Source organism: Clupea harengus, chromosome 16 (assembly GCF_900700415.2).
Source record: "Clupea harengus chromosome 16, Ch_v2.0.2, whole genome shotgun sequence".
Classification (NCBI taxonomy): domain Eukaryota; kingdom Metazoa; phylum Chordata; class Actinopteri; order Clupeiformes; family Clupeidae; genus Clupea; species Clupea harengus.
The window spans coordinates 3,751,679-3,779,630 of NC_045167.1; the positions used below are offsets into that span (position 1 = coordinate 3,751,679).

Genomic DNA, 27,952 nt, shown 5'->3' on the forward strand with positions numbered 1-27,952 from the left:
CTGTTATTTGGCAGTGAGGGAATCGAGAATGGTTGTCTTCATTGTTTTTGTTCAGTGTCATCTTCATTTAGGTTCAAGGTGTTGCCTTTCAAAAGGCGAAGTACTGGCTTTAGATAACACACAAATCCCTCGTTTTCTTGTCCGCCTTCAGGACCTTAGAAATGACCTTTTCCTGGTACAATCTCAATCAAGTTGTGTCTGGAAGAGATGAGATGCGTTTCTGCTGAGGTAGTTTCAGCTCTCTTTGAGCCTTACTCAAGTGCCTCTTTTTCTTCCAGCTGAAGAAGATTATACTGGCCACTTTCTTGCCGACAGACCGAATTAGGGTATTTGGCACTTTTTTCTCATAAAAAAAAGAATAAGGGAAAGTTCCTATCGGAGAGCAGGTTACATGTCAAATCAAAACAAAAATACTACAAAGCCATATCAGTGAAGTTATCAAAAACAAATATGTTTCAGTGGTTGTACAGTAATAACCTACAAATTGTGAAAATGTCGTCATATTTCGCTTTCTTTCAATTTTTGAAATTGTTCCTTTCATTTAATAAATGGACTACAATTCAAGTCACGTGCCCTGTTCATCCTCGCAAATGCATCGTCTTTCATGATAGTCCTGATGCCACCTGTCAGCTCTGCCTGGGAGTCGCAGCATCGCTCCACATGCTCTGACCTATAATGGTTATCACCACACGGTATGCATTTTTTATTATGGCAAAAAATCTTCAGCCAACCAAGCGATGCAAATTGACATTCTGATGAAATCGGTGAGACGCACAAACCGGTGACATCATCTCTACGACATATTTGTTGTAGTTCCTTATCACCTTGTTACAAAAAAAATCTAAACAATACAAATACACGCTGAAAATAAACTATAATCACCAGAGTCAATACAATGTATCTCAAAGCATGTCATCGAAGCCATCCCCCAAATTTGTCGATGTTGACCGAGAAATATTTTTTCTAAAAACCGTCTCTATGGGGAATCCCATTAATTTCCCTAGGAACGCTACCCCCAAGTGGTGACTCGATTACCCTCCCTCCAAGTACGTCATGTTTTTTACGAGGGCGTCGAAGGGAGAGGGTCAGAACCAAAACAACTTTGGATGCATATATGGACCAACGAGCTGTAACTGATAGAATGTAAACACAGATGATAGAAACATTTGAATCGTTCACGATCGAATATCATCATATCGCACACGCCTACGTGCCACCCTGGAATGCAAACACGACTTTGGGATGAAGGGGGGGGGGGGAACAATCGCCATGACGTATTGCTTTACTCAACCGGCACAAACCGTGCCATGTGGAAAGCGACAACAAACAGGCATTGCTTTTCACCGAGACGTAAAGAGAACGTGCCGCAATGAAAACCAAAATCATCATTTCATTGATGCGCCTTCTTTAACTAATACAGAAACACAATGAGAAGGGATTACACTACATACACACAACTCCGCCTGTCTGATGCGTGGCAGTTCCAGTAACTCATTGATCAACTCTTATTCACATTTTGATATTGTTTTATGATAAGTATTAAAGATATCTTTAGAAATGTGTAATTCCTGGCTTTTTGGTAATGAAATTTCACAAAACAGGCTTGTTTGTGTACTAAAATAAGGTAATTTACTTAGAAATGGGTACATTTGACAGTCTGTACACAGAACAGATTTCCTTGGTAAACAGAAGGCACCTTTTTCTTTAACCAGATGCTGCACAAAACACAAGCAAAACAGTTGCATTTAAAGGCCATTTGTAAGTAATGTTTACATTAATCATTGGAGACAGATGACAATGTTCAATTGTACATTAACTTGATTTGTGTACAGTTGAGCTTAACCTTGCTGTTAGGTGTTTTTTTCTTTGCAATAAAAGACAGACAGTGGCATGGATGTGACAAACAGTCTTGGTTTAAATCATAACACTGAGGCAATTTAGCTGAAGAAATGTGGCACATTGCATATCCCCTCCCAACAGTATGTCTAATTTAAGTACTTCCGAGTTGAGAAAAAGTAACAGATTGCCAAGTAATGGTGAGGTCTCTTGTGCTGACCTGAGGTGGCTCTACATTCCACATCTCTGCAGCTCGTAATGGCACTAAAACTGGTTATCAGCAGACACAGACTCTCTGCTGATTATGTTTTTGTAATTGCCCTCCAAAATACAGCATCACCACGATTATCAACAATCTTTTTGAAGATGGTGCCTTAAATCCAAATCCTTTAAGAACAGTCTGAAACGTGTTTACTAAAAAAAGCGTTTTGAAGTTTAGAGCTGATTTCGATCATGATGGATTCTATTTTCATCTGATGTATACTTTGTAAATGTCACATGGTTTGCAAACTAAAAGTATGTTTTGAAAAATTTGGAAATCGTGTTCAAAATTGAATTCACTTGCAAGGGTAATGCAGAAATCCGTAAAGTTTTACATACAAAACAAAATGTTCCTTACATAATGACAGTTTCCATATGCCTGGGCATACTTGATATTGAGTAACATATTTCCAGTCCAAGGCCATTGTGTGAGAGGGATACATCTATTCAGTATAGAGAAGGCTATAATGAGATTATGGCTATGTTGGAGAGGATTTTCATACAAAGGTGATAGCTAGTTAGTTAGTGTAGTACCAGTCTACATTGATTTCCATGTCGTAAGCATTCATAAAGCCCTGCCATAATAACGCCACCAGTCATCTGATCTGAGCTCTTAAGGCCTGAGAAGGTGCAAGTGTATCTGGAGGCTGCCACGGAATATAGCAAAGGTTCAAACAACATAATAGCCTTGAGTTAACAACACCGTCAGATTACATTAATGTTACTGCGGGAAAGGAATAGCTCAGCAAAGTCATGTTTTAACTGATTTTTCTATTTTAGTCCATATAGTCAATCCTTTAATGCATGTCCAGTGTGATTTTGGGCATCATATCATTTGGTGACAGGTTTGCCACAATATCATTAATGTGAAATGGTGTTCACTATGTGAAGTGGCATTTATTTAACTTAATGCTAATTTTAGTCACAAGATGTCCCATTATTTGTTAATAAGTTGGCATGCTACAGACCCATCAAAGAAAAAGAGACAAGACTTCATTTACATTTACTCATTTAGCAGACTGGCAGTATACTGCAGGATGAACTGTATGGACAGTAGACCGAAAATCTGTTAAATTTGACTTTAGCTGAACTCCCCCTTTCAAAATGGTTGACACACATACTGTATAGCTACAGACACAGACACACACATACAGACACACACACAGACAAAGACACACACACACACACACACACACACACACACACACACACACACACACACACACACACACACACACACACACACACTGCATCTGTAAATAATATGGAAATATTGAACAAAACAACACATAACAACAGACAATTTAATTCTTTACAGGATTAATTCTTAAATAGCTGTGGAAGTGTCAATATAGTATTTGTTTTCAGCAAAAAAAACTGCTTATATAGTGACAAAGAACTGTTCAGAAGTGTATCTGAGTGATACTAGTCCTCCACATAGAGAGAAGAGAGGATTTACTCTTTCCCCTCAAAATGCATTCCTCGCCCGAGTCTGTATTCATCATGTAGTTCTATGCCCGTGGTTCCCCCTCACACGGACATGCCTTATACATCGATGGCTTTCACGGAAAGCACTGGCTGACTGCCGGGCCATGTTCTCCCAAACTGAAGAGAGGCCGGGACCGAAGAAAAAGAGGGAGGGGGGGAGGGGGGGCTGTTGGCAAAAGAGCATTATTCCCAATAAGGTCACCTTGCCTTGGACCACAGAGCTAGTCTTTCTGGTGGCCCCCACGTCCTTCATCCACAAGGAGCTCCCAAACATCCAGCAAAAGGCGGCACCCGGGTCAGTGTGTATCTGCACCGTGAGGCAGGTCACTCCGGTACTGCTCAGTGCTGTGCTCCTGTGCGTACCAACCCACGAGCCCCCGCGCTCTGGATTCTCTGTGTTCATGTAAGGCTGCTGGGTGGGCTGTGGTGTCTGTCTTGTGGATGTGTCGAGTTGCGGTCGTATCGCACGGAGGACAGCGGTCATATTTTGATGTCTTGAGATTCCACCATCTTGGCCAGAGTCTTCTTGATGCGTAAGGCTGTGAGGCGGGAGGCGGGGTTATGCGCCCAGCACTCTGACATGAGCTTGAGGAGAGCACGCAGACACTACAGATGGGATAGTGGAAAAGAGAGAGAGAGAGAGAGAGAGAGAGAGAGAAGGAAAAAAAATGCACAAAAAGCACAACATACGGTTACTGCTACTGACACTGAGTTCCACTAAGCAATGCAGACTAACTAATTCATTTTTTATTTTATTTTTTTAAATGTTGAGAAATCTTTCATGTTTTAAAACTACAACTGAGTGTCTCACCTCGCTGCCATTCCAGCGGTTGGTGACCGCTGGCCGTAAGCCCTTCACACACACCACCTCCCGCATGTCCTCAAAGGAAGGGTCTGAAGGCACCATGTCCCAATATGGCAGCTGATATTCCTCCACTATACCTGTGGATAGGGAATGGAGTTGTTGAGGGGTCTCTACCATAGATATATATAAAGGCTAGATGTCTCGTCCGCGTTGCCGGCCAACGGAGTCGAACGTCCGCACATGGCGGCCATCTTGCCCCGGTCAGTTCGCTCACCGATAACATTGTGTTGGTATTGGTATGTACTTTTTAAATAACCATAACTTGCTCAATTTTCAACCGATTTTTAAACGGGTTGGTTTGTTATAAACGTCAGAGATGTAGTTATGACATTGCATACTTATGAATAATTATGTTATTTTCTTAAAAATATCCCAAAAGCATCCCGAATTATAACCACGTTAATAACGTTTGTAAGAAACCAAACCATTTGTAAATCCGTTGAAAATTGAGCAAGTTATGGTTATTTAAAAAGTACATACCACTACCAACACAATGGTATGGGTGAGCGAGCTGCCTGGGGCAAGATGGCCACCATGTGCGGACGTTCGACTCCGTTGGACGAGACATCTAGCCTTTATATATATCTATGGTCTCTACTGCTACTCTACTGACACTATTCTTGGTATAATAACAATGGTGAAATAAATCAAAAATGCCTTGAATTGAACAATGGCTTGGTATTCTAAAACATGTATGCAAACATGTCAAATATAAATAGGTGATGATTCATACATGACATACATTAAATGACAAGACATAAGCCTCTCAAAATGATTCTTCATTATAAATCATATTTTTTTTTTGCTGTATTCTGTGAGAGTTAATAAAGTAGCCCAAGAGTTAATAAAGTAGCCCAAGAGTTAATAAAATAGAACACAACATTGTCACACACTTACCTCCTGTCACACATCGACGGGCTATCTCCCAAACAATAAGGCCGTAGCTGTAGATGTCCGCCATGAGGAAGGCCTGGAAGCTGTTCTTGTTGAGGGTCTGGTCCAGGACCTCAGGGGCCATATACCTGCGTGTCCCCACACGGGTACTCAGGGGCAGGTCCACCTCATTGGTGTCACTAGAGGACGAGAACCACAGGTGTCCCTCAACAATGCATTCTTTATTTAACCTTTCACAGCAAACAGAATATTTATTCAATTAAGTCAATTTGTTTTCCTTCATTATTGAACAATAAAGTCAGAAGTTCCATCAGTGATAGAACAGCATCCCCCATATTTGTGAGCGTAATCTTCCACTCAAAGGTGAGCTTCATCTGAATCTGAAGCAAAATACGAGTCTCGTCTAAATGGTGTCTGAAAATGATCTGCAGAGTTTCTAAGACAAATCCCCATTCACAGCAGCGCAGACTAAATCGAAGAACAGTAAGTTAACCATTAGGGAATGAACAGGGTAGAGTTGTACTGTACCTATTGAATTTAACTGCCAGTCCTAAGTCTGCAATGCAACAAGTGCCATTTTTCTTCACAAGGATGTTCTTGCTCTTCAGGTCTCTGTGTGCAATGGCGGGCTTGCCCTGGGTACCATAGATCTCCGTGTGCAAGTGGCACAGACCGCACGCGGCAGAGTAGGCCAGCCGCAGCAGGGCCTGGGGGTCCAGCGTGGAGGCCCTCAGATAGTCATACAGGGAGCCATTCTCATGGTAGTCTGTGATGAGGAAGAGCTGCGTAAAGGATCCTGTGCCCTTTATGTCTGCTGCAATGAAGCCTGCAGAGAAAAGACGACAAATTGATGAGACATGTTAGCCTATTCTAAGATCACGCTATAATTGAATACCTCACAAATGCTAGGAATAAATGAATGAATATTAGGAAATCTGAAAGACACCCTAAAAACTGCAGAATGATGTTGGATTTGCTGGCATCCAGGTAGTAGTTAAAGTGTGAAGCTATAACCTAATCGGTACATTTTAAGAAGTTAGGAGTGAGTTTTGAGCACATTCGGCAGACAGAGAGATACCTTATACTGACAATGCATCTGAGAGGATGCTTTGTGTGCCTGAGATGCCTGTTAAAGAGTGAACACGTACCCAGGATGTTCTCGTGCCTCATGAGAACCGTCTGGTAGATCTCCGTCTCTCGGAACCAGCTGGCCTCCTCGCGGGTGAAGAAGACTTTGACGGCCACCTTCTCCCCCCGCCAGCGGCCGAGCCACACCTCGCCGTAGCGCCCCTTCCCGATCTGACGCACCATCTGGATCTGCTTAGCGATGGTGCGCTGGACCTGGACACAGGAGAAATAGTTAACAGACACACCTGACTAACACCACAATCATGCTGCTATTTAAGCATGTACACTTTTAAAAGGGTAACATAAAAACGTACTGCATGTCTAACCTTTGAAATACAACAAGAGATGCATTTCCACGAGGAAATGTGAAGTGTGATTGCGCCACAATAGCAATCAGCCATTGCATACCATAACCTATGCATTTACGTGGATGCTAACACTTTGCTCTACAAAAGAAAGGTTTGACTTTCCTACCACCTGTTGGAGGAGCAATAAATATCATCTAACAAGGCGCAGCGTGGCGATCCTCTACCACCTATGACCAACCTGACATACTGGCACACACACACACAGACAACAGACAACACACACACACACACACACACACACACACACACACACACACACACACACACACACACACACACACACACACACACACACACACACACACACACACACACACTGCTTAAATTAAAATATGAATCGGTCAACATTCATGTGTTGATGGTCTTCATTCATTATACGCAATCCAATTGATCAAGATCTAGGATGACCTAAGAGTCTAAAGACAATCTACCAAGATCTAGGATGACCTAAGAGTCTAAAGAAGACAATCTATCAAGATCTAGGATGACCTAAGAGTCTAAAGACGACAATCTATCAAGATCGAGGATGACCTGAGAGTCTAAAGAAGACAATCTATCAAGATCTAGGATGGCATAAGAGTCTAAAGAAGACAATCTATCAAGATCTAGGATGACCTGAGAGTCTAAAGAAGACAATTGATCAAGATCTAGGATGACCTGAGAGTCTAAAGAAGACAATTGATCAAGATCTAGGATGCCCTAAGAGTCTAAAGAAGACTACTTCGGTCGTCCTCTGAGAAGTCTGTGCCTTCTCTCCAGAAGAGATGGCAATCAAGAGTGGTTCCTTGGTGGTGGAATGACCTATCTAATCAAGTGTCAGCCATGGCACATACAAGACTCACCTCTTTAGAACTCATCTGTCATTCTAATGTATTTGTTACAGGCCCTACAAGTTTTATATTATTATAGTTCTAGCTAGCTAACCATATTGGATTTGTTCTGACAAAAGTTACTTGTCACTTTTGAAGCCGTGGCCCATAATGACTCTACGGTCAATATCTTCTGATCCAAACTAGGTACACACAATCACTACAACATTCTTTGGACGCCCGCCTAATTCCCTGAAAGTTTCCCCATAAGGGGGCACTACAACTGACATATTAATATCTCAAGAGTCGCTTCATGTAAAAATGTGAAATTTGGTATACGGTACTTATTCTTGGCCTCATTTGATTTCCTAAAGTTACAATTGGCCTGCTCATCAAAATGGCATTAAACGACCACTAACATTACAGCAGTCAATATTTGCCAGTGTAAATAGCCGACCTTCGTGAAACTTCATAGGCTTCATAGAGAAAACTTCATAGAAAAAAATAAAAAAAACGAAATAATGATGGTGGATATATATATATATATATATATATATATATAATGACTGGCTGGTGGAGATTGCAACAAATGTATGCGAGCAGCGCACCTGATCTGGTCGGACGTGTCAAGAGTAGGAGGGGTGCATATATATTTATGGAGTATATATAGTATAGTATTATATATTCATATATATTATTAAAAACACTAGGAGCAGAAGGGGCACCAAGAAAATGGGCGGAAAGGGGGAAAAAAAAGAAGACTGACGCAATCACACTAATAACAAAAACATCCACAACAACAACAACAACAATAATAATAATAATAATAATAATAATAATAATAAAAACTTAACAACAACCTGTGACTGCTTGCACAATCACATAAAAAATAAGCACTGCAGTATGCACTGATGGGCAGCGCTTGCTCTTACCAGCAGGGGGAGCCCAGAGCCACTGCCTGTGCTGGAGTGGTACATGAGCTCTTTGAGAGAATCTCCCATGGCCATGAAGGCTTCGTCCTGCTCCAGGTCCCGCTCGTATCGCCTCCGCTCCATCTGCACTTTATATCTGCATGGCAACAGCATTGGCATCAGTGAGTCAGCAGAGGAAGAGAGTTCTTGTGATCAATCTGAAGTTTGACAAGATCCACCCTCTGAGTGCATGGCTGTAACAGCACTGTCATAAAGACTCGACCCAAAGTTCATCTCATACGTCACCGTGTATCCAAGAGAGGGTTTGTAAGGGGATACAAATGGAAACAGAAGAGAGAGAGAGAGAGCAGGAAGGGGAGTGAGAGAGAGAGAGATTATATAGACCTCCATTCCCTTGGGACCCACTTGCCTGAAGTAGCAGATGACTGTGATGGTTATGAGGGTGAAGCAGCAGACGGTCACGGAGACGAGGAAGGCTAGCCAGTGGGCACTGCCAAACAGAGGGTCTGTGACAACAGAACAGAGACGACCGCTGAATATCATTTCATAGCATTACAAACACCCCAGACACTGCTTCGTCAAGGCTCAGTCGGTGTTAAGCTGCCATGCACATACACACGTGCATTGCTGTGCAATCACTAGTACATGCAACACCATCAGGCTGGAACAACAGAGAAAGATGGAGCCTTCCACCGCCACTCTTTTTATTGGACTGATCAATACAATCATGAACACAAAAACCTGCACATTCCATTAGGAAGACATTGGGCCTCAAGCACACGCCATCTTGCTATGTTGCTATCTATCTTTCTATGTGGCTATCTATCTTTCTATGTGGCTATCTATCTTGCTATGTGGCTATCTATCTTGCTATGTGGCTATCTATCTTTCTATGTGGCTATCTATCTTGCTATGTGGCTATCTATCTTTCTATGTTGCTATCTATCTTGCTATGTGGCTATCTATCTTTCTATGTGGCTATCTATCTTTCTATGTGGCTATCTATCTTTCTATGTGGCTATCTATCTTGCTATGTGGCTATCTTTCTATGTTGCTATCTATCTTTCTATGTTGCTATCTATCTTTCTATGTGGCTATCTATCTTGCTATGTGGCTATCTATCTTTCTATGTGGCTATCTATCTTGCTATGTGGCTATCTATCTTTCTATGTTGCTATCTATCTTTCTATGTGGCTATCTATCTTTCTATGTGGCTATCTATCTTGCTATGTGGCTATCTATCTTTCTATGTGGCTATCTATCTTTCTATGTGGCTATCTATCTTTCTATGTGGCTATCTATCTTTCTATGTGGCTATCTATCTTTCTATGTGGCTATATATCTTTCTATGTGGCTATATATCTTTCTATGTGGCTATCTATCTTGCTATGTGGCTATCTATCTTGCTATGTGGCTATCTATCTTGCTATGTGGCTATCTATCTTGCTATGTGGCTATCTATCTTTCTATGTGGCTATCTATCTTTCTATGTGGCTATCTATCTTGCTATGTGGCTATCTATCTTTCTATGTGGCTATCTATCTTTCTATGTGGCTATCTATCTTGCTATGTGGCTATCTATCTTTCTATGTGGCTATCTATCTTGCTATGTGGCTATCTATCTTGCTATGTGGCTATCTATCTTGCTATGTGGCTATCTATCTTTCTATGTGGCTATCTATCTTTCTATGTGGCTATCTATCTTTCTATGTGGCTATCTATCTAGCTATGTTGCTATCTATCTTTCTGTGTGGCTATCTATCTTTCTATGTGGCTATCTATCTTGCTATGTGGCTATCTATCTTTCTATGTGGCTATCTATCTTGCTATGTTGCTATCTATCTTTCTATGTGGCTATCTATCTTTCTATGTGGCTATCTATCTTGCTATGTGGCTATCTATCTTTCTATGTGGCTATCTATCTTTCTATGTGGCTATCTATCTTTCTATGTGGCTATCTATCTTGCTATGTGGCTATATATCTTTCTATGTGGCTATCTATCTTTCTATGTGGCTATCTATCTTGCCATGTTGCTATATATCTAGCTATGTGTCACAAACCCTAAACTGTGTGCAGCTTATTCAGTGAACAACACCAATGTTGCATATAGTCACAAAGAGAGCCTTTCATCAGCCAGACTGCTGTGATCTCAAGCCTGAGTGTGGAATATCGTTATTGATTTCATGCCATGCTATCAGGTTACAGTCTCTTGCTGGCACATCCCCCGCCTAATGTGTCTGACATCACAGGAAATAACATCTAAACAAAATCAGCGGAGTTCCGAGGCTTCCCTACCTTGGATGACTGGAGGTGGTAGTGTGGGCTGCAGGTCTTTGTTGCAAAAATCAGACTGGCAACATTCAATCGTCCTTCTCGTCTGTGCATTTGGGGAATCCTACAGCACAAGGGACAAGTGTTGGAAAGATGGAAAACACACACAAACACACACACACACACACACACACACACACACTCACTCACTCACTCACAGATCCAAACATATCCACATCATAATGAAAGTATTCATCTCCCATACAGCAGATTTAGAAAATGGAAATGGTTTAACGTTTTTTGTGGGTGGGTGAGGTGTACCTTGCACTGGAAATGGTAGCCCTCATATCTCATGCACCCCGAGGTGAGGAGCATGTCTCCAAACTCGTCCTCTTCAACGATGGCAAAGCACTTCCCATTGGTCCTGTACAGAACAGACACACACATGCGTGGTTCACAGGTGCTGTGTGTGGGTAGAGACACTTGGGCAGAGTGGCAGTGGGGTGAGTGGTAGGCTGACTCACATGCAGGTGTTGTTGACTGCGTCCTCGGGGCAGTGGCCGGAGCAGTAGCAGCTCAGGAAGCGGTCGGCGTCCTCAGGGGCCAGCGTGGAGCCGTCCGGGCCTGGGGGCCTCTTGGGCTCCGGCTTCACCCCTGTGCCTTGGAGCACGTAGTCTGGGTTCTGCCCGACTGGAAACATAGGGAGCAATCAGGGCTAGGAATACAGTTAGGCCTAGATCGTGGATTAGGTCCTAACTCTGGGCTAGGAATACAGTTAGGCCTAGATCGTGGATTAGGTCCTAACTCTGGGCTAGGAATACAGTTAGGCCTAGATCGTGGATTAGGTCCTAACTCTGGGCTAGGAATTGGCCATGTCTTCCCAAGGGTCTATGTTTTGTATCTTCAATTAGTCTTCTCTTTGTTTGTTTGCCTCTCTGTGCGATTATATGGCAACAGCAACAGCAGAGCTTATTTGGTTGTCCAGAGACAAATGTTTTAAATCATACAGTAGAAGCATTACTCATCAAAGAGGATTTTTAGAGTTGCACAGTTTTTGGTAACAGAATACAAGATCTCACACAGCTCCAACTCACTGCCTCTTCTCCCACAGATTTAACTCACTGGCTCTTCTCCCACAGCTCTAACTCACTGGCTCTTTTGCAGTTATGTTAAATGAAGCATTTTCAAGACAAAACCAGATCACAGAGATCAAAGCCAGCTGAGTGTGAAGAAAAATGGAGACAGGGAGCATGTTCAAAAGCAGCTGTAACCTGATATACCTGTCTGGTTCTGTTGTTTTGGTATGTGTGTGTGTGTGTGTGCGTGCGTCTGTCTGTCTGTAGGAAGGGTGGGGGGGGGTTGTGTCCTATTCTTTAAGCACACTACACCTTCAGGCCATAGCGAGCAGAGACATGCCCAGGCGAGACACCCGCACTCTCTCTCATAAACAGTACAATACACCATCCCTGTCTGACAACACAGAACTTTCAAACATCCCTTCTCTATACAACATAGCAGAGTTCTCCATCCCGGTCTTTAAAGAACCACGCATCCAAACGCAGCTGTCAAAGTAGCACAAATTAAACATCTTAAATATCTCATGTCTACACACAAAAATTGAACATTCAGAACATTCCAGCATTTCACACACATAGCATAATCATCCAGCTCTGTGGACCTGTGTGTGTTTTCCTCCAGTTCATAACAAATCCAAGTGTTGTGGTGAAAAGTGGATTAGGCAGATATGGAATATGGTGGTAGTGGAATATGCCGGTCTAGTATGTCTGTCTAGTGTGCCCTCATTGTTTGTCTGATGGTAACGCATGGGGGGAAAAAGGCAATTAAAAAAACCCCACGGAATGAAGCCTGATTACGGTCAACAGGATTAGTCAAGGGAGAGCGAGTGTGAGGGTCGAGATTACAAGATATGGAAGTGCCCGGGGCAAGAGTAAGTGTGTGCCTGAGAAAACGAGTCTGAGAATGCCCGGATTAGGATTAGACCCGATGTGAAAACAAACATTAAAAACGGGGCAGTAAATGGCACCGGCTGCTTTGGCTCTTTTTCCAACATGGCCCCTGACCCCCCCCCCCAGGAAGGCCAGAGGAGCAACTCCCAGAGCAGATGTCAACAGGAGTCAGGGCTTCGGTAAGGACTGGAGGATAATGTAGGGGATGGGGGTGGGGGTGGGGGGGCATAGTACATGGAAACTTTCAAATCATTGTGGCCTGGATGGTACAAAAATCAAAACATTTCTTTCAAAGTAAGAGTGTGAATGACACCTCATATCACACCGTCAAAAGCAGATGAGACAGACTCTGACACCCGTTCTTTATGCCCCGTGTCTTGTTTAGTTCTTTGTTTGCTTGCTTTCTTTTCCTTCCCATCTTCCATCTTCCACCTTTCCCTAATCCCTTTCATCTGCTCCTGTGTTCCGCCCTTCCTCCCACCCTCCGCATGAGTCACTGCCTGCCAGACGAGCGGCGAGCGAGCAGAGCGAGTCAATTACGATAAACATCCTCTGTGGATTTTGTCAGCTTTTGTTTTGATAAAAGAGGAAAAGGACATGAATGCGAGTGTCGTAACTGTGATAACATCGACTCTGGGGGGGGGGGGGGGGGGAAAGAAAACAAACGTCCAGAACAAAACAATGAATAAAAAAAAAAAAAAAAAATCACCTCAATCTCAAATCAGTGATCACACCACACTTTGGCGCCATCCTCGTCAAACGCGGAACATGCTGGTGATTATGGAGGTGAAACCCGGTCACATAAACATGGCTTTTACGAGCGTATATGGGTACGTGGAAGCTCTTCGAGCCCCTTGTGGAGGAAGCCCTGCTCAGCGAGAGGGGCCGTAAATCAGGGCTGAGGAATGTGGAGCGCTAGACCCAGGAGCCGACGGCCGACACTTAAGCCCAGTAGTCTCCGAAGGACTGAGATCCTGAGGGGCTACGGCCCAACACTTGGAGCAGTGTGAAGCGGAGTTCAACGCAGAAAACTAAACATAGAAATATGTCAAGCATAGTTAAACATCAACATAATCTCCCTTGGCCTCTCTTCCCCAAAGCAAAGCATAGATCAACATAAAAAAAAAAAATGGAATAATCAGTAACATGCACTACTTCTAATCTCCAGGGGGTCTGGCCAGTCAGTAAACTGCAAGAAAGAGCCCTGTTTTCCTCTCTCTCTCTCTATCTCCCTCCCTCCCTCCCTCTCTCACTCTCTCACACAGAGTTCTTAAAAACAGCCCTCCCAGCAGCTCTGTCTCTTTCCATCTCGCTCTCTCCTTCATTCCCATCCCCCTCTACTCTTGGAGCTTTTAATGGCCCCTCTCTCTCTCTCTCTCTCTCTCTCTCTCTCTCTCTCTCTCTCTCTCTCTCTCTCTCTCTCTCTCTCTCTCTCTCTCTCTCTCTCTCTCTCTCTCTCTCTCTCTCCCATATGAATGGCGTCGCCCGGCACAGCTTCGCTCAGTTTAGCAAGCACAGCCTGGACTTGCATATCCATACCGCTCACTTGGTCTGCTCGCGTGAGGGTGTGTCTGTAAGAATGGTATGAAGGCCACCAAGGTGTCCCAACATACAAAAATATTCAACGAACTGGAGGCAAAAAAACCGAACTATGACACAAAGCGTGACGTTAGTTTCCTGCGTTACCACCCCAGTTGCCATACGTGTATTTAGGCATGTATGACGTTAGCCCATAAAGGAAATATTTGGTTTAGTCTAAAAAGAAACCAACCTGTTTGCCAGGCTAGTAATTATTATTTTAGCCAAAGGACATGGAGGTTGCTTGGTTAAACTTGATTCCATTACTTCTAAGGCTGAATCATTGCTAACGTTAATGTTAGCCGTTTCTAATTCTTTGTGGGCTAGCTTGCCAGCTTGCCAGTTCTCCAGACAACAATGTTATTTAACCATGGAATTTATCAACCATGGCATTTATCACATATTATTATACCACTTGTCACAATGAGGGAATACGTTTATTTTGACAATTCAATGTCTGCCTAAATACATTCACTGTGGTAAGAATGTCGATGGGCAGTTTACTACTTCTCATCGTTGTTATAAGTACTATTCAAACTTTCCAGATTCAACTTTTTAACTGAATCTGCTTCATACATGTCTTGATATACATGAGTGATGTTGTTAGCTGAATAATGATAAAATAATAAAGAGATTGGATCTTCAAGGTCATTCGGTGCGTCTGGAGGTGGACCCGGCGTGGTTTGGGCCTGCTCAGGTGAGGTCCAAAATGAGAGCTGCACAGCGCAGTTTGGTGCCGTTCAACTTGTAATGGAAATGCTAATTAACTCGGCACAGCCCAGCTCGGCGTGGCCAAAAGTGCCAATGGAAAAACCCCACAATAGTTTTTCAAGCCTGCCTCGTCTCCCTCTCTCTTCATGCCTGCCCCGTCTCTCTCTCCCTCTCCCTTCATGCCTGCCCCGTCTCTCTCTCCCTCTCTCTCTCTTCATGCCTGCCCCGTCTCTCTCTCCCTCTCTCTCTTCAAGCCTGCCCCGTCTCTCTCTCCCTCTCTCTCTCTCTCTCTCTTCAAGCCTGCCCCGTCTCTCTCTCCCTCTCTCTCTCTCTCTCTCTCTCTCTCTCTCTCTCTCTCTTCATGCCTGCCCCGTCTCCCTCTCTCTTCAAGCCTGCGCCGTCTCCCTCTCCCTCTCTCTTCAAGCCTGCCCCGTCTCTCTCTCTCTTCATGCCTGCCCCGTCTCCCTCTCTCTTCATGCCTGCCCCGTCTCTCTCTCTCTTCATGCCTGCCCCGTCTCTCTCTCTCTTCATGCCTGCCCCGTCGCTCTCTCTCTTCATGCCTGCCCCGTCTCTCTCTCACTCGCTCTTCATGCCTGCCCCGTCTCCCTCTCTCTTCAAGCCTGCCCTGTCTCTCTCTCCCTCTCTCTCTCTTCATGCCTGCCTCGTCTCTCTCTCCCTCTCTCTTCAAGCCTGCCTCGTCTCCCTCTCTCTCTCTCTCTCTCTCTCTCTCTCTCTCTCTCTCTCTCTCTCTCTCTCTCTCTCTCTCTCTCTCTCTCTCTCTCTCTCTCTCTCTCTCTCTCTCTCTCTCTCTTCAAGCCTGCCCCGTCTCTCTCTCTCTCCCTCTCTCTCCTCTCTCTCTCTCTCTCTCTCTCTCTCTCTCTCTCTCTCTCTCTTCATGCCTGCCCCGTCTCTCTCTCTCTTCATGCCTGCCCCGTCTCCCTCTCTCTTCCAACATGTGTGCTTCATTCTGGCTGGCCGTCACGCTGGAGTCTGAGGTCTGGCAGCGCTTGTGCTGTAATGATTCCCTCTAACCACATTCTCTCAGCCTGCAGAAAGCCAGAGAACTCGGGACCTCTTAAAGGGACAGGCACCCGTCATGCCACCATTTTCACCTCATCCACGGCTTCAAAACGGCAAAATAAATACGCCCATACCTAGAGACTGCCTGAGGATGAGTGCTTTGCTTTGCCCTTGAGGCTCGAGCAATGGCTATACCACTACCACTATACCAGCACTAGACAAAACTATTACTTTGCCCAAGGACTCCAAGGACAGTTATCTGGTGACCTCAATAAACATGACGGCCATGACATTTTAAGCCCCAAATTTGTTGACAACTGTCAGTGATTATGCATACTTAAGTCTTAATTATTTATTTATATATCCATATTCATTCTGGAAGTCCTTTGAATTACTATTACAAATGTGTCCAATTTCTTAAATACATACACACACACACACACACACACACTATAATAAAACGTTTTAAAATTATTTTGTTTGAATTCAGAACTTGTGCAGTGTCACTGGTAGACTAAATGTCCACACAAATTATGCTGCAAAACAGCTCACTACGCATTAAGCACACACACACACACACACACACGTGCCACTGTCCACCCACTAATCGCGGACTGCCGAGCATTGTTTCCAGCGAGCGTTTGAGAGCATGTAAGTGTGTTTATTCCACAAACGGCCACCCGCCGGCTGCAATACAGGAAATGGTTAAAAGTGTGGGAGGGAAATGTGGAGCACCTACAATAGACTCAACAAGCTTCCTGTAGTAGGGCCTGGGCAGCACGCCCAGTGCAGGCGGAGGGAGGGAGGGAGGGATGGGGCGGAGGGAGGGAGGGAGGAGAGGAGAGGAGAGGAGGGGAGGAGAGGGGAACGGAGTTGTGATGAGGCCAGAGTGGTGAGAAAAGCAAAGCATGATGCTGGGGGAACAGGCGGAATGATGGCAACCTGAAAGGAACGGCAGTTTATATAAAAGAGCCTTGAGATCCCCCCTCATGGAGCTGCTACTGCTGCAGCTCAAGACTCTCAGGGCCAGACTGGTCGTGTTAGCTGCTGCAGCTCAAGACTCTCAGAGCCAGACTGGTCATGTTAGCTGCTGCAGCTCAAAACTGCAGAGCCAGATTGGTAATGTTAGCTGCTGTAGCTCAAGACTGCAGAGCCAGACTGGTAATATTAGCTGCTGTGTTTTTTTGAGCTGGGATGAAAAACAACTGGCTTGTAACTTTGCTGTTTCCCATGACACAAGGTCCTCTGTCTAGGATTGATTTTCCTAGACTGGGGTAAAAATAAAAACACATGATGGATATTCGGCGGCTAGTTTTGTCAGGTGACCAAGCCAAAGCGCTTGCCATGCTTGTATAATATTTTTTGAGAAAATAAAAAGGGAGCTATTGGGCTTGTTTATGGAATAGAGGTAATTCAGTTGGGACCTGGAATAAACTGGATCACCACTGAAAACCAAATTTGGCCGAGCCAGGACAAGGCACTCTCAAAAACAGAAGCTTCTTCAGAAGCTCGCTGCAACGGTCCACAGACACTGATCTTATCATGCTAGAAGCTATTTAAAGGGAGACTTGTGTTGTCGCTGAACATGCCTGCCCTTTTGTTAATGTCTGGTTTGGGTTTACAAGCAATGAGGAATGGCTTCCCAAAGCCATTTTTACCCAAAGCGGCTTCTTCTGCAGAAACAGAAATAGCACAAAGAGTCGGGAGGTTGAAATTGTGTCCAGTGCAGATGACGGACACCACTGCACATCAAAAGACATGGAGACCAGCCTTAAAAATCATGATCTAAATGATGTATACCACAATGTGAGTTAAACACACGGAACAGTGTTTATTTTATTTGAATGTTAATCTAATTACTTTTCATGAAATGCTAAACATATTTCTATTTATTCATTTGTATTTTTTTTATTTCATCCTTACCTATTGCAGGAAGAGCAGACAGAACGCAGACCCCCAGGCACGTGATGAAGACGAGGACTGTTTTAGTCATCCTGGCAGGAGTGTCTTGATTTGTGGCTTCAATTAGCTGTACCCCAGACGAAGCTTTCTAGTGACGCGCTGAAGATCCTCGCAGTCTCTCTCTCACTGGTTCCTGACCCTGAAACAAAGGCAGAAGACAGCATCAGAATATGGTTGAATGATAAATGTGAAGATTGCAGGGAGGAGTTGAGAGGGCCAGAGCACTCTGCGTTGGTCTAATGCCCTGATGAGGTATTAATCACACGCCGCTTCCATAATGGCGCTTGCACCGTAAATCTATCAAAAATATGAAGATACTGAGCACTTCGTAATTCACCGAATGCTGAGGGCTTTGGTAACACTGAGACAAAAGGGGTCACAGCAATGTCTTTCACTGAATATAAAAATAATGTAGTCCTGAATATAATCAAACAATGTCAGGAGTGACCCATTCAGTCTAGGTCAAAACATATGGCCAAATGACAGCAGGCTTTGGCTACAACTTGACAGCTACATTTCCCTGCGTATGAGCGGTACATATAAAGTAGGCGATCCTTCGGTCTCAATGCAGACATGGCGCAGTCCACTAGTACTTGGAAGTCAGCCATTCTAAAATTGGAGTCTTGGCATCATTCCAAAGTAAATGACTTCTACGACATCTTAGAAAATGCATGGACCCTCAACTGCAGATTTATATTTATTTACATACCGATTAAATGGCGGTTATCCAGCAAGACATCTAGCTAGTTAGTTTTAATCAACATTATTAAAACATTATATCCTACTTTAAAATGATACATACATGTTAATAGAACAACACTACATCCTACTTTAAACTGATACACACAAGGACATTCTAAAAGTGCTATCTACAGTATGGTGAACACCTTCCCTTTCAAATATGTAATGCTGATCCTGCTTATATCACATGTCTGTTTTTTTTAGTCTACTCAGGGCGTAAGGATCTTGCCTTATATTTCAACATGGAATTTGAAATTGAGATGACTATTTCTTTGCATTTTTTCATGTGGTAGGTCAGCTTTTCCCAAGGTCCAACTTGCTTGGAATGCAGGGTTAGCTGATGTAAGAAGAGTTAGGGTGGCCTGTGCTGAGCTCATTTGTCCGTCCACACACACACACACACACACACACACACACACACACACACACACACACACACACACACACACACACACACACACACACACACCCCACACACACCCCACACACCCCCCCCACACACACACCCACCCCCCCCCCCCACACACACACACACACACACACACACACACACACACACACACACACAGGGTGGCCTGTGCTGAGCTCATTTGTGCTGACATCCTGCCCTGTCTCGACATGGATATCTACACCCCGCAGCCTGGGGGACTCGAGCTGCAAACACTTTTAGCATTTCATTTTTCTTCACTTTTCATTCCCTCCATACACTATTCAGTGTCATTGTTTGGTTACTCGTATAATACATGACGTCTTACACAAAAAGCCTTTAATAAACGAATAAAAACACTAAATCAAGAAAAACACAGCCAGGAGTAGATGCCAAAAAGACAGACAGAAAGAGTTAAGGCCCATCCACACCGCCAACTAGAGCAATGACTATAAATACTATGGTTTTAAATATCACTCTAGCTCATTACAACGGTCATGTCCACACCACACACGGTAACAATAACAGCATGAAAACCGGTATTGTTGGGCATTATTTTCAAAACAGTTGTGAGAGGTTTTCCTTATAGCTGGTCAGTGTAGACGCTCATATCATTAGAGTTACAGCTGTCGTTATAGTTACTGTTGGCAGTGTGGACAGCCCTTAACAGTGACTTCATTCGGAGTAACTGCTATGTTTCTGGAAGTCAGTGGGGCGCAAAATGGGGCAGGTCGTGTGGTAAGATATTCCTACATCATCGATCACTGGGGAGCTAACCGAGAAAATGGCCCAGGGGAGGAAGGCCCTGGAGAGGCACACAACCGCCCAGCCAAACCCCTCCTCCAGTCATTAAACCTTTAGCCTCCGTGACCTCCGTGACCTCTGCAGCAGATGCAGATGGAGATAGTACGGCACATGTGTGCCGGAGCCTTGGAACAGCAGTGCGGCTGTCTGACTTATAAGGGCTGCGCCAGTATAAATGCACCACGGTCAGTTACACCACGAGAAAGATTGGGATGCCGTCGTTCGGAGGGATCACGGAATGAAATGAAAGACTTCCTGGTTATGGTTGGCTGAGATAGGTGACAAGGTACAGTCATAGAGCCCGCCCTCGCATGATGTCATAGGGGAGGCTTACTACAAGGTCTGGTTCCTTGCAAATGAGCCACTGGGGTGTGCAAGGCCACCTAGAGTTCAGCAATAACACTGTTTCCTGAATGACAATCAATCTGACGCTCACAAAAAGAAACCCTCTGATGTTGCGCCGTAAAACAGAGAATTGTAAATTTACAGGTACACAGCACAGCTTCAGGAAAGACACATTTTCTAAGTGACATTATTTGGATGAAAAAAAGGCTTATTGCAGGTTGTAATGCCGTGAATTACAAAGTTTTACAATAATTTCTTCCATACCAATAACCTGAACAACGACCTGTTTAAGTATCATCACGTATGAGCGCAGGTTTTGAAGTGTAGATTGTTGTAATAATCTGGCAGCACTCACTAATGACAAAGCTGTTTTGACCATCAATCTCTCCCTTTCATCCTCCCAAAGGCTTCTGTTTCTGCTGTTCAACACTGTGACTCTTCTCCATTATGCAACAGCCCCTAAACCTCCAAACTTCCACGTGACAACAACAATCTCCCATCCTGTCAAAAAAGTTTTCTTTTTTGTGTCTAGCTTTACCAGCATAGGTGCTTTGAACTATGTGGCTGGAGCACTTTGGATCCTTCAAGCTATAGGATGAGTCTCCTTTTGCAGCAGCAGAGCGCTCAGCCCTATAATTATCCCATCCAGCTGAAAATACTGCGCTGGCTTTTGGAGGGATGCACAAGCTCAGGCACATTCTGGAATCCAAAAAAGAAGCTGCTATCTTGAGTCGGAGTGCGTCACGGGGTAATGACAGTGTGGCACACACCACGGACGGCTCCAGCTCCCCGGTCTATCCCAGAGCATGGGGCCTGAGGGGTCTGAACAACGCCACAGATGTTTGGAGGCTCAAACGTCAGATCTGGATTCCTCACGAACATAGGACCCATCGTAGATACCGCCACATTCCCAGCAGCATACCTCCACAGATGAGACGCTGTTGACTATACTACCGTTCCTTGACAATAAAAACAAGTGTTCCATCGACTCACTTAGCCAAGCTAGCCCCTTATGTACGCATGCACTTTAACCAGCTCAGACTGAAAAGCCAAAGGATTGATCCCATCACCTTAACAGTGACTGCTGTCTGTTCATGTAAGGGGTAGTGTGTTAGGATAATGACGGTACTAGGCTCTTGGTTTCCGTGTGTATATTTCAGTCTCACTTTGCTGATCATACCGCATCAACTGCCAGACTAGGATTATGTAAACACAGATAGCACACACACACACACACACACACACACACACACCTAGGTATAAAACCCCCAAGTTACACATTTACTAAAGGAAATTTTCATGATGGGGAAAAAGGCCTGTTCAAAGGCACCAGCACAACACACCTCTCTATATATTCAGAGAATCCTAATATGCCACGAGGAGGGACTAAACTGGAACACCCTTTGGTTAAATATTTTGCACAGACACAGCACTTGAACATAACAAACAGAAGTTACAACAACGTAACAGACAGAGGTTCAAAACTGCCAATGCTACTCACCTCACAGGGCAGCCGAACTGACAGGGCAGGATTAGAGTCATAGTTCTCTCAAACAGTCCCGCTGTCATGGTCAGGGTGGTGGCACAGGAACACAGCTACTGCAGCATCAAATCTGAAAAAGAGAGAAGAAGAGAGATTGTCATATCGTGTGCAACTGCACTAACATTGTAGTGGTTCTGGCTGAGCAGTGCTTTCATTTTTCAGCCCATTGATAATAAAAGCCTGATGAACAAAAAAAGACGCTCCAAACAGATCCACCGAGGCACTGAGGACCACACTGCTACCAGCCATAATGACCACTGGACCAGCACAGACAGCCACCAACTAGAATGACCAATAGAGTACAAAGGAAAGCACTCAAGCAGTACACTACTTTGAACAGACAGGACTGACATTCATGGAGAGGTATTTCCAGTTCAAAACCTTTCCATGTTTCTGGTGTCCTGATGACTGCATCACAGGCACACTACCCATCTTTTAATAAAGGCCACCTGTGGAGAAGGCAGATAACAATAGATAATGAGCCTCTATTCTTGTCCCTGCAGCTGGTAACTAAACACTAAAATTACCTTTTGGGCCTTAAAAACCCAATAGACCTGTGAAATGGACACTGTTATTTAAGTCCACAAAATTCTGAACACTCCAGCCCTTACCAACATTCCCCTCTTTATCCCTTTGGTATTTATTAACACTGGGTGACGACTAACTAAATCCTTTTAGCTTTTGTTATTAAGTTGCAATTACATACTCAGAGCCAACACTAATCCACCAAATAATACAACTGTGGCAAAAAGCCTTTGCTAATCTTGAGGCGAATCACTGTTTGTGACGGGTGTCCCTGCGCGGGAAATGGAGGGCAAGCCGTAGGAAGTGGAAATCAAACGTGAGGATTTCCATCGGCAGCGATAATTCCAGACGGTTTAGTAAAGCCAACAGGAAAGCTGGGGGCCGCGGGGAAAAGAGCCTGCGCCGAGAGTGGAGGCGACCAGATCAAAGTGAACGATCAGCCATAGCTAATGGAAATTAAAGCCCATGAAGAGCGGCGGTTAGTGTGGTTCACTGGGGCTCCTGCTGTGGGAAACCAGCACAGGAGTGATCGGAGTGTCCAGCTGAACTAGGAGTGATCGGAGTGTCCAGTTCATCTAGGAGTGATCGGAGTGTCCAGTTCATCTAGGAGTGATCGGAGTGTGCAGCTGAACTAGGAGTGATAGGAGTGTCCAGCTCATCTAGGAGTGATCGGAGTGTCCAGTTCATCTAGGAGTGATCGGAGTGTGCAGCTGAACTAGGAGTGATAGGAGTGTCCAGCTCATCTAGGAGTGATCGGAGTGTCCAGCTGAAAGGGGTTCATTTCTCATGTTTACATTCTAAATGTTATGTGAAAATGTTATTCATCTTCTGGTTATCCAAGGCTGCAGAATCACACATTAGCATGAGTCATTCTAGGTAAAGGATGGACTGGCACTTGGATGCATATCCTGGTCGCTGTGGAACACTTGTCATGCAACTATTTTACAACCTTCCATTGTAGTTCTTCCTTTGTAGCCAATGCTTGAGGGCACACTTAGTTTGGCTGCATGTACATGTGGAAGAACGGAATGCTGTTTCCATTACACAGAGGTCAACCATAGATACCTTCAAGGATAAAAATGATCAAAAATATCAGTGACTCTTGCGGTTTTAAACAAACACAGCATCAACTGCACTGTTATTCTTCTGTGCAGCCATAATCAGTCTCAAAAGGATACCATTATGTACACAAATGATGCTATACACACAGCATTGCATTCTCTTCATACAGTCAAATCAATGAAGCTCATATTCTTCCATCAAGCTCAGTAATATTCCCTTTGACTCAGTAGTCTATGCTGCCACACAACTAAGTTACTAATCTTACAACAACTCCAGTCAGAAGGACCCTAGCAGTGACCAGCTATGTTGTTCTCCAGAGAGTAGCAGCTCACGTCTTTACAATGTTATGCAAGTGCTTGAAACAATACGTACATAAGTGAATTATTCAGGTAATGGAAAACCAGTTAGAAACTAAATTCCTCTGATCCCTAAAATCCTATACTACACAGTAAAGGTGACGAAGTGAGCTCCAATAAACAGGATCACTAATCCTATCCCAAAATACAAGGCAAGAAATCAGAGCTCAATGAGATGTATTAACACCATGTAGCTCTTGTAGTCTCTACTGGTACCTCATAGGCAATGTTTGTGTGGAGGGGGGTCTCTCTAGACCAGGGGTTCCCAACCTTTTCGACTCTGAGGCCCAACTTTTCGTATTTGTAACAGGTCGGGGCCCAACAGACACCCCGCTTATTTTAGCTAATCTATATTCCATTAGGCTAATTGAATCTATAATCCATTCATTCTAATTAATAAGTGATTGTTATGTGTCACAAAAAGCAACATCAGCACCTGCTACAGGTGGAAGCCTAGAAATGAATAAAAGAAAATCTAACTCTAGATATTGCATCCAAATTGTATGGTGCACCAGAAAACAACATAAAACCACACAGAGAACTTAGTTGCAGTAGGCCTAGGCCTATTTGTGCACAGCAAAAAAGCAAGGAAATAAAACCAGAATAGACCCAAAAGATAGCATGCACTCAAAACAAGTGATGAAACATGCAAACAAGACCACTCAGCTAGGTCGAATTAAAATAGGTGATGCTTCAGACATGCAAATAGTAGGTTAAAATAGGTCAATACAATTATTCAAATAATTGAAATAACGATTTAAATCTGTGGCTGCAATCTATTATCAACATAAATAGCACCGAGCATTCCTGGGCAGTGGTTCGAGTTGGTAATTCTCCACAGAAAAGCATGTCCTCTTGTAGAATACCACTCCAATGATAACGCACAAAAAACAGCACTAATGCAGCTTTACTGACGTCCGTCGACCCATCTTGTTTTAAAAGGGTCGGGCTGCTTTTTATCCTTTCCAGGACCTGGTTCTGTAGCCTACGTGAGTGCTGGATGTTGCGTCTCCAAATGTCGATTCAGATTTGAAGGTTTGAGCGCCTCATTAGACAGCTTTAAAACGCACTCAACACACTGCGCCCTGGGCTCAATCTCCATTCAGAAAACCAAATCTAATTTAATCAGGGTTGTATTTACGCTGAATTTCAGTAGTTTTCGGTAGTATGACATTACCAGTGCTATCATTCTTCCGCTTAAGAAACCGCTAATATCGCCACAGACTCAACCTTAACTGAGCAGGTGACTTGATGACGCTGTAAAGTTTGATAGAGATAGGATATTATTTTCATGATCTGTCTGTTATGCCTATTTATATATTTGATATTGTGTTTAAAACATCCAATTTCAATCATAAATTGTATTAATATTAGAGCTGTCAATAGATACAGCTTCTAAAGACTAAATCTTATAAATTAACGAGTAATCACTTCAGACAGCGTGTATTTTAGACACTGTTGTTTAATCGTATTTTTTTCGTGCTCTCTCGCCGTCATACAAGGAATGTATGCGAGACACAATGGTGCACATCGACGATAAATTGTTAGAATTGTCCCCTGAAGCAATTCGGAATACCTCAGTCAGCCCACCGTCTTCAACTATGTTGATGGGCCGACAGTCACCGGCAACCCAAACTGCTACAGCGTTGGTAACCTTTTCACGGACTGGTCTAGTTATTTTCCTAGAGAAGTCGTGGAGTGTGGGTTGGCGACCATCTAACCTGGGACTGCTTTCTGTCGGGTGCTTTGCATTAAGGTGATAACTTAAAGACGAGCTGCTTCTGTGATAGCTAAATTCAGCTTGACAAAAGCTACATACAACTTTAGTTTTGTCGATTGTTACGTCATTTTGCCTCTTAAACAGAAACTTTCCGCCCAACAATCCCTCAGCTCTCTCCATATTCCAACTACCGTCTCGGTTTTAACTGATTTGACTTCAGGCACGCGGCGGTATCGTGTCATTGGTCAACGCACACCGGAATTAAACAAAGTTGCGTTAACTGCGTTAAAATATTGTATCGCGTTAATCTCGGCCACAATAATCTCATAGATTGACGCGTTAACTTTGACAGTCCTAATTAATATTGTTCCCAACTAAAAATCAGTTCTTCGTGGAAAATTCGTGGGAAAAAAAAAAAACCTGAAACATTTTCGCGGCCCACTGGAAGGTGCTCCGCGGCCCATCAATGGGTTGGGAAACCCTGCTCTAGACCACACCGCTCCTCTTCCCCTAGGGCAAACAAAGAGAAGATCCCCTAATAATGGGTGCGTGTGTTCTTTTCATGCTCCAGCTAATACCAAACAACATGACTCTTTTGTCCTGAAACAGAGAGAAACACTCGCTAACAAAAGCCACATGACTGCCATTTCCTACGCTGCCTGCCACTCTCTGCCTGCCTGCCTGCCTTTCTCTCTCTCTCACACACACACACACACACACACACACACACACACACACACACACACACACGATACTAAAATGAAATAATGTATCTGGTTCGGCTCTAATGGACAACATCAGTAAATGTTCTGATGAAGTTAGAGGACACTATTGCTACTTTGGTTGCTGTAACAGCCAAGCCATACTTGCAGCACAGAGGCAAAGCATTACTGCTTGCAAATACACAGGACAGTTTATGATCAACAATGCACAGGTTTAACCTTCATACTATACTATACATACTTCCCTACGCAATAAAATGTAGCAGGTTGTAAGGACTTATGCAATGAATAATGTTTTGAAAGCTCCATTGTTTGCATTAGGAAAGCAGAGAAGCATAAAATCATTGGAATTTTCTAACTTAATTTGATTGACAAGGATAAGTAAGCACCACTGCTAAATACCTATTACTATTGTGAGCTAGTGAGGTAGCTATGAGATAACTGCTAGCTTCGCTGATACTACTGCAGCGGTTATTATTCTATCAAGCACAGTAAGAGCAACAGTAACTATATATATATATCTAACTCAGAACTTTTACACATTGTGTAAGATAATGATAAGATAAGATTTAAAGGATTTCAGGCTGTGGAAACAACTGTTAGTGGTGTTAGCAGAGTAGACACTTGGCTCTTACATGCATGACTTGCTTGCACAGCTCAGGAACAGCCTGATATTTGCTTGATCTCATGTGAAAATCAGGAATTCATAATGAAGCAGATTCTTATTTTAGCTGTATAGAACACCAATACATACTGGCTCTGCCTGGGTGTATCCTTTCCTTTCTTTTCAATGTGGAAGAAAAAAAAAAACAGTCTACAGTGGAAAATCTCTCCCACTGGTGACATGGTCCCAAGAATCAGTGAACATACCGGTACTCAAGGGCATTCCGATTCATTCGTTCGGGTCACACTGCTCTCTTCACACAAAAACACCAGAGCTCAGTATTTATGCACTGACCCATTTCACATTATACCATGACCAAGGAAAATCCTACACAATATCTCTTTCAATCCCAGTGATAAACTGTGTCATAAAAGCCAAGTCCAGGCCAGTGTAACGATCCTTCCTCCCTTCCATTGCTCAAAGACACTTGGAATACACCTCATAAATGCTCTGGCTTAGTTGTTGGAAAATTACCTAAACGTACACTAGGCCTACACTACAATTTTGTGGAGATTTACAGGGCATTGGAGGGAAAAACACTACGCGCAATGGTCATAGACCTTCCTCTGTGTCCACATTAGATTGGAATGATTGAAAATATCTTTTCTCTGAACTGACAGCAGATCAGATTGTCATTGTAATTTCAAGCCCTCTGCCTTCCCTACAGACACCCACTTGTGTAACTTGTAAAGTCACAGATCTCATGTGTTATACAAGTCATCCCCTTCCAGTCAAGGTCAAATGAGTGTGAACCTTTTATAAAATCAACACTATTTTAAGCAACATCCCTTCATTGGAAGGTTTGTCTCATTTTCCCTTCAAGGATCAATAAACTTCATCCCATCATATGCTCCGCAATGCAATTGACCTATTATTTCTCATTCAAAATACAAGGAGCTGTATTCCCATGGTCTTGTTGCTTGCTCCATGTAAGTACCAGCCAAGACGTGGT

At 43.6% G+C, this 27,952-nt stretch overlaps 1 protein-coding gene across 2 annotated transcripts in view; it reads right to left on the reverse strand.

Annotated features, from left to right (window-relative positions):
• Nucleotides 1-3,294: 3,294 nt before the first annotated feature.
• Nucleotides 3,295-27,952, reverse strand: part of LOC105904125 (bone morphogenetic protein receptor type-1A-like) — a 28,100-nt gene continuing 3,442 nt past the window's right edge. For both annotated transcript variants that reach the window (XM_031583240.2, XM_031583239.2), the window contains exons 2-13: nt 21,910-22,021; nt 18,053-18,230; nt 11,378-11,543; nt 11,175-11,277; nt 10,878-10,977; nt 8,991-9,087; nt 8,582-8,717; nt 6,493-6,685; nt 5,873-6,170; nt 5,348-5,523; nt 4,397-4,527; nt 3,295-4,191 (exon numbers count right to left, since the gene is read on the reverse strand). In XM_031583240.2, coding sequence (XP_031439100.1) covers nt 4,066-4,191; nt 4,397-4,527; nt 5,348-5,523; nt 5,873-6,170; nt 6,493-6,685; nt 8,582-8,717; nt 8,991-9,087; nt 10,878-10,977; nt 11,175-11,277; nt 11,378-11,543; nt 18,053-18,122 — 1,596 coding nt within the window. In that variant the 5' untranslated portion in view covers nt 18,123-18,230; nt 21,910-22,021 and the 3' untranslated portion in view covers nt 3,295-4,065. The remainder of the gene's footprint in view (nt 4,192-4,396; nt 4,528-5,347; nt 5,524-5,872; nt 6,171-6,492; nt 6,686-8,581; nt 8,718-8,990; nt 9,088-10,877; nt 10,978-11,174; nt 11,278-11,377; nt 11,544-18,052; nt 18,231-21,909; nt 22,022-27,952) is intronic.